General features: G+C 40.4%; 2 protein-coding genes across 4 annotated transcripts; one reads left to right on the forward strand and one right to left on the reverse strand.

Annotated features, from left to right (window-relative positions):
- Positions 1–3770: 3770 nt before the first annotated feature.
- LOC117763185 lies at positions 3771–7360 on the forward strand. The gene is made up of 10 exons (XM_034588135.1): positions 3771–4474; positions 4724–4825; positions 4871–5333; positions 5681–5865; positions 5974–6071; positions 6151–6311; positions 6399–6591; positions 6748–6897; positions 6980–7053; positions 7134–7360. The coding sequence occupies exons 1-10, from the start codon at positions 4112–4114 to the stop codon at positions 7235–7237; spliced, it is 1893 nt and encodes a 630-aa protein (XP_034444026.1). The 5' UTR covers positions 3771–4111; the 3' UTR covers positions 7238–7360.
- Positions 7361–8056: 696 nt separating this feature from the next.
- Positions 8057–12803, reverse strand: tmem263 (transmembrane protein 263). Of its 3 annotated transcripts, none has more exons than XM_034587542.1 (3): positions 12571–12803; positions 10091–10161; positions 8057–9236 (listed from the first exon to the last, which is right to left on the reverse strand). In XM_034587542.1, exons 1-3 carry the CDS (start codon positions 12786–12788, stop codon positions 8938–8940), a joined length of 588 nt encoding a protein of 195 aa, XP_034443433.1. In that variant the 5' UTR covers positions 12789–12803; the 3' UTR covers positions 8057–8937. The 3 variants fall into 3 exon arrangements, with proteins under 3 accessions (XP_034443433.1, XP_034443434.1, XP_034443435.1); XM_034587543.1 differs by lacking the exon at positions 12571–12803 and adding an exon at positions 12453–12566; XM_034587544.1 differs by lacking the exon at positions 12571–12803 and adding an exon at positions 12415–12523.
- Positions 12804–14094: the final 1291 nt, after the last annotated feature.

Genomic DNA, 14094 nt, shown 5'->3' on the forward strand with positions numbered 1-14094 from the left:
CCTTAAAGGGATAGTTCACCCAAATAATGAGAATTCCCTCGTTATCTACTCGCCGCTATGCTGACGAAGCGTGGGTGGGAAAACACGTTTGGGGTTTCAGGGGGTAAACAGCGTTGCAGCCGAATCCAATACAATTGCAAAGTAAATGGGGACCACTTCTTCAAACGTAAAAAAACACCCCTCCATGCTGCTCCTGTGGTGTGATCCAAGTGTCCCTTAGCCCCGACATCCGTGCATGGATCACAGTGATGGAGGGATTTTCTGTTTGTTTCCCCTAAAGTCAAATTGATGATGTCGTTTTCTTAATTTCCACGTGTTTTTTTTCTATTTTCCCGTGTTTTTTCTATTTGCATGTGTTTTCTTAACTTGCAGTGCGTGGAGCCCTGTGGGCCACCGTAGTATATCACCTAATCATGATATACATGATCTCAAGGCACTTTACATAGAAGGTCGAGATCCTAAAAATTATAGAGAAACCAAACAGTTCCCACATGCTACCACATCATTCTAATCTTCAAATGCTTATTTCACTATCAAAATGGCTTCCCCTTATGAAAACACATTTTAATCTGCATTTGTATTTGGATCTGCATCAAATTGCACACAACCTAATTATGACAGATTTTTTTCATTAAGATCCCTGAATTATTCCCTTTAAATAAAGGCCATCAAGGAATTTAAGGAGGCTCTCCCACAATTGTGATTGCTGTGGAGTAATGTAATCAGAGGTTGCACATTGATCTAATTTAAACAACTTTCCATACCAGCAAATGGTCAAAGCTTTTACTTGACATAATTTTACATAAGTTGATCAAGTTTCATGTATATAAAATCCAAATAACCAATGCAGTGGCTGTCAAATACATGTATTGGCGTAAAAACTACATTTCCCTCTGAAATGAAGAAGGGTCTTAAAATGGAAATATTCAACTAAAGTATGACCTTAAAATTCACTAGGAAACCATAGCATCAAGACTTTAAATTAAGTTGACAGCCAGTCTGCTGGTAATTAATGAACCTTTTTTTTTGGCTTTATAAAACAGGTGTAGTCATCATCCATCTATTTCTTGCATCGGTAATATGGTCAAACATATCAAATAACATCTTCCCCAAAAGAATCAATTCAAGTGTCAAGTAAATAACTCTGAAAACACATTAACAATCTAGAAAAGAAAAACAGTAACAATTATTTCATAAAACAAATTAGGAAAACCAATACAGAGCAATATTTATTTAAATCGAGTTTTTTAAAAAGATTTAAAATCCAAATGTTAGTGCTGAAGCCATTAATGCAATGCATGATGTCTGTTTGAGACAAATACCTCCACAACATGGCCAAACACAAGTATTACATGGACTTTATTTCTCTTCTCTCTTTTTTCTCTCCAGACTTGGCTGCTAGTTGGTGGTTTATTTTTGTGAGTACACAGAGCTATTGTTCAGCTATGTGTGTTTTTCGTCCCAAAGAAACTTAATGAAACGTAAGCGTCTTAAAAAAACAACTCTAATCTCATTTGCGTAAGTAGATTTTTGATCTATTATATTCATCTACATTTAGGCAGGATATATATTTGTGCTTTATGCTATGAGTCAATTAGTATCCACTTATAATACATAAACGTCCCTTTTACAAATAAATGTTTAATTCTTATGTAATAGAATTCCCCCTTGCTCGGTTCCATACTCTCAGGAATTTTGCTGCCACAGCCTACGTTGTCTGGTGTGATTTGTAGCTTATGCTGGCAAATGTTAGCATAGCTCAGTATTGAATATGAGTATTGATGTGTGGGAGACATTACTAAGTCAGTCTGCTTACTTGGACTCCTCAATGCTTATCAATGCAGCTATACCACTGGTATTATCACAAAAGTAAATCAAGAATAAAAAAGAAACCATTCCACTTGCTTTGAGTTAGTTTGATTGGTGACTTTAAGAATAGTGATTGGAGATTAAATGTAATGCCATAAATGCTATAACTGTTTATCATGCCCTTCACAGAGGTTAACTGCGAGTTTTCTCCTGCTGCAATCACTCTACAGCAGCTGAACTAGTGTAAAATTTGGTTTAGCGTGGCAAAACCTCCCAGTCCCAGATTGTCTTGTGACTTATTGTCTTTCTGTCTCAGTGTTAATCTTTTACTGTTTTTGGTGTGCGACAAAAAACTGCCTATAGATGCACTGAATGTGTGTGTGTGAATGTATGAATGTTAAAAAAGTGGTCATCAAGACTAGAAAAGCATTATATAAATACAGATCATTTACCATTTACAAAGTGTTACCTAAACTAAGTCCTGTAAATTGAAAAGTAGCAAAATAAACATGCGGTGACAAATAAAGCTCGAAGCCACAAAGACCTTTGATAAGGTTTTTGTGACCCGAATGGTGGACTTGCAAATAAATACTGTGATGTCAAACTGTCTGTGACCTGATCTGTGAGAACACACGTTTCAGCCTGTGTGTTGCAATGTGTTTGCTCCACATTGCAAATATATTCCAGATTACAGCTAAACTAAATTAGAAAATGTAACTGTAAGAACTGTATCAGTGATGTCTTCACTTCAGAAAAGAGTCAAAACATGATTTTCATGTACCCTAACAACTAGTTTGAGTGCCATAAGTTATCTGAAACACTTGATTTAGCTAATTTTGGATGTAAGATAATAATATATTATAATATGATAATGATCAATATCTGCGATTTTATCCAATTATTTAAATCAGCATTTTAAGGACAGGCGTGTCATCACTTACATATATGGGTCACCCCTTAGTTTGAATTTTATTATCTTGCAAACAAGCAATATTTGTAATTCTAACTTCTGCCATATGCACTAATGCTGGCTTATTGATATTAAGCTAATGTCAAAGGTAGTAGTGTTTGGTTACCAGAAAAAGCTTGTAAAAGGTGATTACTATGCAGTCTGCTACTGTTATCTAACTACATTAGACTCAGTTCACCCTCAGTAACAAGCATGTTTGGAGCCCATTGCAGTCAACTTGTTAACCCACTGATGTCATGGTATTGGTGGTGGTAGAACTTGCTACTGTTTCAATAAATTTTAAATTTTAAATAAACAATAATCTTTTTACAGTTTTTTGGTTTTCGAGCATCTGACGACTAGCTACGGTGCGGGTAAATATTGAAGCCCACAGAGCTAGGAATTTGAAAAAGGGCATATGAGTTAAACTAAGTAGGTAGATTATTATTTGGAACATGGAAAATATTAACTAAATAATTAAAATACATCCCCACTATCGTCACTTTAACACCTTATTATCGAACAATTCTGAGCTCTTATAACAGATAGAAAGAGACCTTATAAAAAAACTGTTATCTGTTACCTTAACAGCTAAAATTACCATTCGATACTGTACAGAGTCATGTTTAGCAGCACGTTTGTCTTGCAGTGGATTTAAAGTTCTCAGTTAGTCAGTTATTTAAAGGACAACAGGTTTTGATTAGATGAAAGCATTGTGAGTGAATATGTTCAGAACTGGTAACACAGCAGCAACATAAAACACTAATTTGGACTGAAGAGCATACAATGACACGTTTTTACAGTTTTGAAGAAAATAGAAAGGCCACAAAGACCTTAAAAAAGGTTTTTGTGACCCAAAATTTGTATTTGTCAATAGATAGTTGACAGACACTGATAGGACACGCTTTATCTCCTTTTTTCAGCCATACAAGCTATTTTGTAAAGTTGCCCAACGGCTTATCAAACCTTACATAATGCACCCCCCACATGCTTTTAGGTGGCTATAGAAAGCGCAGAAGACTTGATTGGTTGTAGTTTGGACTTGGAGGTGGGTTTTTTTAAACTCAAATCTAATCCCTTATAAATGTGGCTGCACACATAAGTAGTGCACTTGGGGACTGTCGTTGGACTGCGGTGAAACCATGGCAAAGCGTTGGAGTGCCAACTCTTTGGTGGCACAAGTACTGCTAATCTGCTTAGTTGGGACAAATGTAGAGGTTTTGGGCCAGAAGGGTGCTCAATTTTCTCAGGGATCAACACCAGTCAGAGAATCGGCCCAACCAGGTTTGCAACCAACCTCAACTCACTATACGGCTGGATGGCCAAGCTATCCTGGACAGAATCCACAGACAAATGTCCAACCGGTTGTCAAGCCAAGCTATCCTGGACAGAATCCACAGACAAATGTCCAACCAGGTTCACAGCAAACCTCAACTCATTACGTACCAAATGTCCAACCGGGTGGATGGCCAAGCTATCCTGGACCGAATCCACAGACAAATGTCCAACCGGTTGTCAAGCCAAGCTATCCTGGACAGAATCCACAGACAAATGTCCAACCGGGTGGACAGCCAAGCTATCCTGGACAGAATCCACAGACAAATGTCCAAACGGGTGGACAGCCAAGCTATCCTGGACAGAATCCACAGACAAATGTCCAAACGGGTGGACATCCAAGCTATCCTGGACAGAATCCACAGACAAATGTCCAACCAGGTGGATGGCCAAGCTATCCTGGACAGAATCCACAGACAAATATCCAACCAGGTTCAAAGCAAACCTCAACTAAATACGTACCAAAGGTCCAACCGGGTGGAAAGCCAAGCTATCCTGGACAGAATCCACAGACAAATGTCCAACCGGGTGGACAGCCAAGCTATCCTGGACAGAATCCACTGACAAATGTCCAACCGGGTGGACAGCCAAGCTATCCTGGACAGAATCCACAGACAAATGTCCAACCAGGTGGATGGCCAAGCTATCCTGGACAGAATCCACAGACAAATGTCCAACCGGGTGGAAAGCCAAGCTATCCTGGACAGAATCCACAGACAAATATCCAACCAGGTTCAAAGCAAACCTCAACTAAATACGTACCAAAGGTCCAACCGGGTGGAAAGCCAAGCTATCCTGGACAGAATCCACAGACAAATGTCCAACCGGGTGGAAAGCCAAGCTATCCTGGACAGAATCCACAGACAAATGTCCAACCGGGTGGAAAGCCAAGCTATCCTGGACAGAATCCACATACAAATGTCCAACCAGGTTCACAGTCAAGCTATACTCAGTATCGTCAACCAACAAGCAGCCAACAGACTTCACCGCCAAAACCGTCTCAATATTCTCAAATATTCCAGGATCGCCCTTTCCAGAACCCATATGACCCACCACCACAGAAACCTCATCAACCAAAACCTCCACAACTTCCACCGCAAGTATATCAACCACCGCAAGCACATCGACCACCGCAAGCACATCAACCACCGCAAGCACATCAACCACCGCAAGCACATCAACCACCGCAAGCACATCAACCACCGTCGCGCCCTAAGGTGCCAGAGACACCTGGGGAGCTGTTTTGTGATGTGGAAGAAAGTGTGAAAATCACATGTGGCAGTCATGATATCTCTGCTGCTGGATGTGAAGCAATAAACTGTTGCTTTGACGGCCGACATTGCTTCTTCGGAAAGGCAGGTGAGTTTTTGAGAAGGTTGTTATACTCTTTATTGAGAAGAAAATTATGTTATACTTGTATTGATTGATTAGTGTACTTCTAATAGCAGTGGGGATGTAAAAATGTAAATGCATGATTATGTTCAAAGAACAATCTGGTAAAAAGATGTTCTACATTATTCAGTTGTTTATACCCAGTCAATGTTATGTAATCACTTAACTTATCAATGCCTGTTTTTGTGCCACCAGTGACTGTCCTCTGCACAAAGGATGGCCAGTTCGTTGTTGTAGTGGCCAAAGATGCGACTCTGCCCAACCTGGACATCGAAACAATTTCACTGTTCAGGGAAGGTCAAGGTTGTTCATATGTTGACTCTAATTCAGCATTTGCTATCTTCCAATTCCCTGTCACTGCTTGTGGCTCTTTTGTTACGGTAAGACTTTGATTTTCCATATCTATTCCCTATTTATTTCCAACAAAAAACCCCCACCTTAAATAAGGCCAGTGCATATTTTCACTTTACTTATTTTGCCTTTTGCAGGAGGAGCCTGGTGTTATAATCTATGAGAACAGGATGTCATCCTCATATGAGTTACAAGTTGGGCCTAATGGAATCATTACCAGGGACAGCTCCTTTGAGTAGGTGATCATCTTTGAGTAATTCAGTGTTAATATTAAATGTCTAAACAGCAACTTCATCCCATATTTTTCTTGTCAGTTTGCTCTTCCAGTGTAGGTACACGGGCACTTCCATAGAAACTTTGATTATCGAAGTATTACCATTACAAGATCCTCCTCTACCAGTTGCTGCTCTGGGACCTATTAGAGTACAACTGAGGTTGGCTAACGGAGAATGCTTATCAAAGGGCTGTAATGAATGTAAGTGCAGGTCAGATTGGTAGCGTTGCTTTGTGTATCATTTCATAACATTGGCTGTCATACTCACCACTAACTCTGCTCTCATAGTTGAAGCAGCCTATACCTCTTTCTATACGGAGGCCGACTACCCTGTGACCAAGGTACTGCGGGACCGAGTGTTCGTGGAGGTTCAGCTCCTTGAAAAGACAGATCCAAACCTTGTCCTGACTCTTGGTCACTGTTGGACAACTACAGGCCCCAATCCTCACAGTCTGCCTCAGTGGGACCTTCTGATAGATGGGTAAATAAAGCATCAACTTACACTGTCGAGTTTATGATGACATGTTGGATATTTGTGAGAGTTTACACTCCTTTCAGGTCTGGTCACAAGAAACAGTGAACAGGGAAATTGCTGCTTACCTCAAACTTAACTTCACATATTTTGCTCTCCATCCAGGTGTCCATACAGGGATGATCGCTACATGTCCTCACTGGTTCCAATCGGCCCCTCTTCTGGTCTGGCCTTCCCGGGTCACTACAGGCGTTTCATTTTCAAAATGTTTACCTTTGTAGACAGCAGCTCACTACAGGCCCTGAGGGAGCAGGTAATGATTACACAGGCTGATGAGAAACTTTGGCAAAAAAAGATTTTGGTTTTGCCCTACTGACACTATTGTGCTTGTTCAGGTGTACATTCACTGTAGTACAGCTGTGTGCACTCCTGGAGGAGGCCGCTCCTGTGAGCCGTCATGCTTCAGGAAAAGTAAGGGATGAATTTATAATGTGCAGTGTTTAGGAGCAATATGAGCTTGGATCTGACCACGTTTCTATGTCTGTTTACAGAGAGAGAGACCGGCGCAACACCCCACACAGGGAATGAGCCAAAAGTGGTGATTACTGTTGGGCCTGTGACCATGGTTGACGATCAATCACCAAAGAGCGTCTAGGTCAACAATTTGGCCGTCAACAATTAATGTTTCATCTGGAGCATTAAGATGGTTCAGTTATGCTAAAAACTAAAAAACCAAGTTTGCAACAGGAAGAATGAAATGAATCACCAGTCTTGTAACCAAATTTGTATTAAAAAGATGATACGCTATAAATACTTTCTGATTATTTTTGTGCATAACATACTTTTTCTTAATTTATTGTCAACGATATTCTAACAAACATGATCCCCTGGGATTGTCTGGATTGAAAATGACTCCCCTTAAATAAAAATAAATGTTTCTATACATGTTTACTGTAAATAGCAAAGAGTAGCAATTCTATTTATACCTTACTGTCCTGATGTGATCTTAGCATTAATTCATTATAAATGCAAAGGTGATAAAACATAAACTTCATGTAATCCGTCCAATATTGTACCTGTGTCCCCTTGGTCAGCACTCAACCAATATTGACAGGACTTTATAGATATAGACTAATTTTGTCACAGATGGAGCACAATACAGTGCATACACAACCTTCAGCATATTTTATTTAAACAAGTTCTGATTACAATATTGTCATGTTTTAATTATTCTAACTGTTCAGCAAACATTCTGCCAAACTGATAAAACAAAGGTAAATTTAGAAAAAAAAGGTGTTTTACAAGTTTGTCATCTTAAAATGTACTTGATATTTGAAATACAAAGTGTATTGCCAAGAAAACCAGCCATCAGATTGCAACAACAGTAAACACAGTGACCTGAAGCAATATGGAGGCACCTACGAGAACACTTGGGTTGAAAACTTATCTTCTTTGGTGCAATCGAAGAGATTAATGCCATGATCCAGCTTTTATTTTATTTCAAGGGCACATGTTAACATACTTTATGAGAGCAAAACAAACCAACAGGTCGCAGTAACTGTCAAAACAACCAGTCAAAAGAAGAGCAGTATGTAAAACATGATTCAATGAACTTGGACTCTACTGGTACAGTCACAGTAAATCAATTAATGCTTTGACAGGAGATACAGTTCACTAAAATGTAAATATTCTTATTTTTTTAGATTGCGACACATTTTATTGTAATATGTTAGATTCTGAAACAAAAACACAAGTTGCCTTCCACTGAGCTGACAATATAATCACAAGGCAATATCAAATATTCAGGTGATTAAGTGTAGATATGAAACTGGACTGTAGTTGTATAAAATCACATCTTTCATCAGACTGTTTTGTGAACAAAGGTGAATAAATGTCTGTTATTTGATAGTGAAATATTTCCATTCCCCAGGAAAAACCTCATGACAGTTTTAGATCATCACGGATCATTGATTGTCTTGCAGGTGAAATGTAGCATTTACACTCTGAGCTGTTCTCCTGCTGCAAAAGTGACTGTAGGGAAAACACAGACGTGAATTTTTATAAAAAAAATGAAACTCATTCGAGCAGTTTCAGGCACTGGTGAGAATGGTTTGATGTATTTTCCTTTAACAGTCGGAGAGTCTTTATAAGTTCTTGCTTTGCGGGTCCATGCCACATAATAACAGAAACTAAAGAAATAAAACAAAGCACAGACCCCCTCACCCAAACATGTTCACTGAATGTTTTTGTCCTCTTTTGGTCTTTACTTGCTGATGAATCCGAACAGTGCGTGCTCACACAACTCGGCTGAGTGGGCTCACTCTCCTCCTCCTCCTCCTCCTCCTCCTCTCCCCGTCAGTCAGACTTGTCTTTCTTTTTACCTCCTCCTATGGGAACTCTGCTGACCACTGCAGAGCCGATAGAAGACACTCCTCCAGCTACAGCGCACACGCCGCCTTTAACCAGCCCCACTCCCATGGCAGGCACAGCCACTACAGTGCTGACGGCGCTCTTGGTGAGGTCCAGACTCTTTCCTCCAATCCACGTCACGCCGCCCACCGTTGCTCCTATAGCTCCCCTGGTGGCACCATACAGGCCCCCCGCCAGCCTGCCAAACATGCCCGGCTGTGTCTGTGGGTGGTCCTTGTTGCCCTCTGATTTAAAACAACAAAAGCAACAGTTTAAGATTCAACATGTCACCGCCACCTTGCTCATGTTTCTCCTGTCAAGTCAAAGTGTATTTAGACAGCACATTTAAAAACAACCAACGTAGACCACAATGCTGAACAGGCTTAAAATGATAATAAAAGAATACATATAAATAACAGAGAATAAATAGAAAATACAAAAGCTATAAAAGGGTAAACATCTTAAATAATTGAGAATTAATATATTGCACATAACAGATGAAATCAAGGTCTCAAAAGTCTTGAAGGCAGAGGTACAACACGTAACGTAAGAAAAATACACAATAGACCAACCATACAGATGTTAGCATGACACATACGATTCTGAAATAAGGGAAACTTTTGGTTAACTGTTTAAATATTTAGAAGAAAAAGTTCATTATAATTTCAAACATTTCATTTTTGCTTTTGAAAATGGGTTAATGGGGCCTCCTGGTGGCCTCAGGGTTTAAAGGGGTGGACATATCATCTCAACACCCCGGATTTCGTGTCATATCTTTACTGTCTCCGTCACATAAAAGCAAAAGTGCCAGAAAAATACACTTCAAGGTTAAATTTGGACTTGACTGTATATAACTACAGTGGCTGAGTTAAAAGACGGATCATGTCATCCAGAGCAACATGCAGCTTATTACTGTTTTCTTCCTGTTACACCTGTAGTTTGAGGCCTTAAAAACAGCCAATCACTACGCAGAAGCAGTGATTCATGTCTCTGATTATTGGCTGAAAACTGTTCTATGACATGACGGTGAACTTTTGAGCACAATAAATATATAAACTGAAGTTTCCCCTCCTCAAAACAACTGTGCGACTAAACTTACCTGTAGTATCTGGCTCATTATCCAGGTATGCAGGCATGTCCTCAGGTGCCTGCTCCGCCTGACTCATCTCGCTGGGTAAAGAGAGTAAATGACACAATTACAGAGAGAAACTCAGACACATTATGAACACACATGCTGTAAAGTGCAGGTTTCCCACACCAAACAGTGATGCTGTTACCCAAAATAGTTTTCTCCCTTATGATGTAAACCCTGCAGAGTCCAGTGCCTGTTGCATATTTTGTCTGTTTTTTTCTCCCAGTCTTGTTTGTCGAAAGGGAAACAGCAGCCACAGGCATCTGCTTTTCAATATTTTTCCAGTCTCGTTTATTTGATCCACACGCAGAAGTTGTTTTTCTCCTCTTGATACTCTCGTGTAAAAAGGGCATCACCAATAAACTGGTGGAGATTTCACCCTTTGAGACCAAGTCAGTGGTTGGAAATTGAAGAGGAAATCCAGACAGATGAAAAAAATTAAAGGAAAAAAAAACAACATTAAGTGTCTTAGTTAGGTATTAGGCTTTTGTACAACTTTACTGGAGGGATGGAGCATGACTCTTGAAAAACGTATTCCCCAATTTGTTGTTTAGAAGGTGGTGGTGAAGAGCACTGTCGAACACGTCAGTCCAAATGTGTTCAATTGAGTCAAGACTCTGAAGGCAGAATGATTCACATCCATTTCCATACCCCTCATGCCTAATGGACCGGGACACCTGTCCTCATCAATATCGTCTGATATGAGCATTTTTTTCTTGGTATAATTTTTGACATATTCCCCGCCACTAGTATATTCTATTACCCATTATTTAACTATGCCTGATTTCCCCCCATCCCCATCAAAATCAATGCATTATTCCCTGAGAAAAATAATGAAAATGTTGACATCAGCCAATCTTGCAATGCTAACTTAAGTGATAAATACAATTCTTAGATCTGTCCCTTAATCTTGACCTGCAGCAGAATAAACGGATTCTTCCTTTACCCGTGTCCCATCCATCCACCGAGTTTCATGGAAATACGTTCAGTGTATCTAGTTCACAAACAAACAAACTAACCAACTAATGGACAGGGGTGAAGACAAAGAACTCCTTGGCGGAGGTTTTGGAGAGAGGAGATGACTGTTTGGTTGAGTTCACTGTGAAAGTAGTGACCGAAAAACAAATGAACATGAAGCGGACTATGATGACAACAAGACTCAGCTTGATACACAACGCCCCGACTCACACATTCTACCATTACTGACAGTAACTCCTCAATTCATCTGTCATTGCTGCTCCCTTCATCTCTATCGGACATTTTTCTTACTTACAAACATTGACACACTTGATTCCATTATGGAACAAACTCTCTCTTCTAATCAATGTTGTAAATACTGTTATTTTGCTGATGTTGTCAGTTACACGCAGCATCTATTGCACGTCTGTGCGTCCTGGGAGAGGTGATCCCTCACATGTGGCTCTCTGAGGTCTCTACGTTTCTTTCCCCTGTTAAAAGGGTTTTTTTGAGTAGTTGTTCCTTACTCTTGTTGAGGGTTAAGAAAAAGAGGATTCCGCACCTTGTTAAAGCCCTATGAGACAAATTGTGATTTGTGAATATGGGCTATACAAATAAAAGTTGATTGATTTATACGTCCCCACCTTACACTTAAGTACTGATTATTACTTACTGATGTGCCAGAGAGCCTTATCACCAGTGTGCTCGTAATGGGGCTGTAATAGTCACAGTGTGTTAAAGTAATAAAGGAGCCTGTTCTTTGGGTGTTGCTGCTGATCCCAAAACCAGGCAGACCTGTTCCCAGCCGGCCACAGAGCTGCACTACTGGTTACAACACAGCAGCAGGGACACACGACGCTACTGATGCTGAATAACAACACAGCTTTGAGCCACAGAACTTGTATGACAGTTGCACTTGTAGTGATCACACGCTGCTTCTCTCCGGGACTGGCTTTTCATCCGGGTGGTTTTATTGAGAAGTTACGAAACACGGGACACTGTTATTTGTGTTGACGGTTGTGTGGCGGCTACACAACGTGTGATCACTGGCTTTCAGAGTCAGACATAAAACAGCGGTTAGTTGGGTGGAGGCCTAACTCCGCAGCTAGGTAGCTAACGCACAGCATCTGTTTACGCGTACCTTACGTTCAACTTTAGCTAACGTAAAGAAGCGGCCGTGGACTCTTGCTGAAAAAGTTCCCGTACGAATAAAAACTTAGCAACAAACTTTTTTTTTTTAAAGCTACGTGTTGTTTTCCTTCTCGTCTCAAACCAGGAGCAGATTATTTGTTGACTCTTTTACGTCCGAACAGAACAGACACGTCAACCCACACAAAACACCACTAACGGTTTTCACCGCAACACCCACCACTTATATCCGTGTTTCGGCAGCCTGTGTCCGGGGCAGAGTGCTGCTGCGGTGAGGCTGGTTCCTCAAGACAACACGGTTCGAGTCCCTCCACACAAAGTGCACAACGAGCAGCACGTACCTGGCTAGTGACACAGAGATCCGCGGTAATGTGGGCTGTGTGTGTGGAGCTGAGCGGGGGCACCTCTCTGTTTCCTCGGCCTGGGACAGTGGAGCTGCTGCTGCTGCTGCTGCGGGTGTGTGACTAGGTTGTGTGTGTGTTTTTAGGAGGATCTCAGTCTCCACCCAGGAAAAACACACACACTCTGCACTGATGACTTCACACAAGTACAAACACATGTAATACAAAAAACAAGGTGGTGTTGTCTGTGATTACAACCTGTTTTGGTTAGGACTGTGCAGTGTTTATAGTTCACTTTCAAACAATCAATCAATCAATCAATCAATCACATTTTACTTGTACAGCCCATATTCACAATTAGTCTTATAAGAATGAGGAAAAACCATCAAAATAAACTTTTTAACTGGGGGAAAAATATATAGAAACCTTAGAGAGAGTCACATGTGAGGGATCCCTCACGTATTTCAAGTATTTATACAAAAGACAATGTCTTGACAGAGATAAACAGAGCAGCAATGACAATTGTAATGACAGTGTTAATAAATGCGAGTAGGCATATCTAAGCAATCTAGTTGTAGTAATAATCCATGATCAGGTGGCACCACGATCCACCGTCCATGAATCGGTCCACAGCTGTGATCCTGGAGCTGCAGCGATAGGACTGTATCAAGTCAGTAACATGTATTAATAAGACATTGATGTGGTGCTGAGGTAGAGGAGGAAAGAGAAGCTCCATGTGTCATGTGTCCTCCAGCAGCCTATCGGCCTACAGCAGCTTAAGAGCTGGTCCAAGTCAGGCCTGAGCCACCTCTAATATAAGCTTTATCACAAAGGAAGGTTTTAAGCCTATAAACATAAAGAGAGGGTGTCTGCCTCCTGGACTGAAACTTCCACTTATAGATCCAGAAATGATTAAAAAAGGTTTTGGTGATAATTAAAGACAAACACATCCCTTTGCTGTGTGGGGAATCAATGCATGTGGAAACACATGACAACATGAAGGTTTATTTTGTGCAGGGGCCCAGGCTGTAACTTTGGCGAGAGAGGACTCTAATCCAATAATCACCCAAATACCACAAGACGACCTCCTCCCCTTCCAAATAAGAAATGACATGTGTCCTCTTTTTTTATTATTAGATTGTACATCAAATATTATCCCTTTAACGGTGAAACAATCTAATTGTCATGTATTTTCTCACCAGAAATGTTAAAATGCATGAATTTATCAAGGCTGAGTTACTTAACAGGTAAATCAGGAATCTGTTCCAGGGCCTGGGGGCTCTGGAGGATGCGTATTCATCGTGTTGCAGCTTGTTTGTGTTAATTTGGTTATTTGCATATTTGTTTGAGGACATGTAAAATATATTATAAAGTTAAATGATTACGAGGCCTTCATGAATATCTGTTTCAAACCTGTTGGTTTTACCTTTAACAATTAAAGTGCTCTCCTCCTGACATATTTAAAACCAAACTGAAGAACCTGATGTTCTCACAGGCTTTTGAGGGTCAGAGGCAGAACATGTT

Source organism: Hippoglossus hippoglossus, chromosome 6 (assembly GCF_009819705.1).
Source record: "Hippoglossus hippoglossus isolate fHipHip1 chromosome 6, fHipHip1.pri, whole genome shotgun sequence".
In the NCBI taxonomy this organism is placed as follows: domain Eukaryota; kingdom Metazoa; phylum Chordata; class Actinopteri; order Pleuronectiformes; family Pleuronectidae; genus Hippoglossus; species Hippoglossus hippoglossus.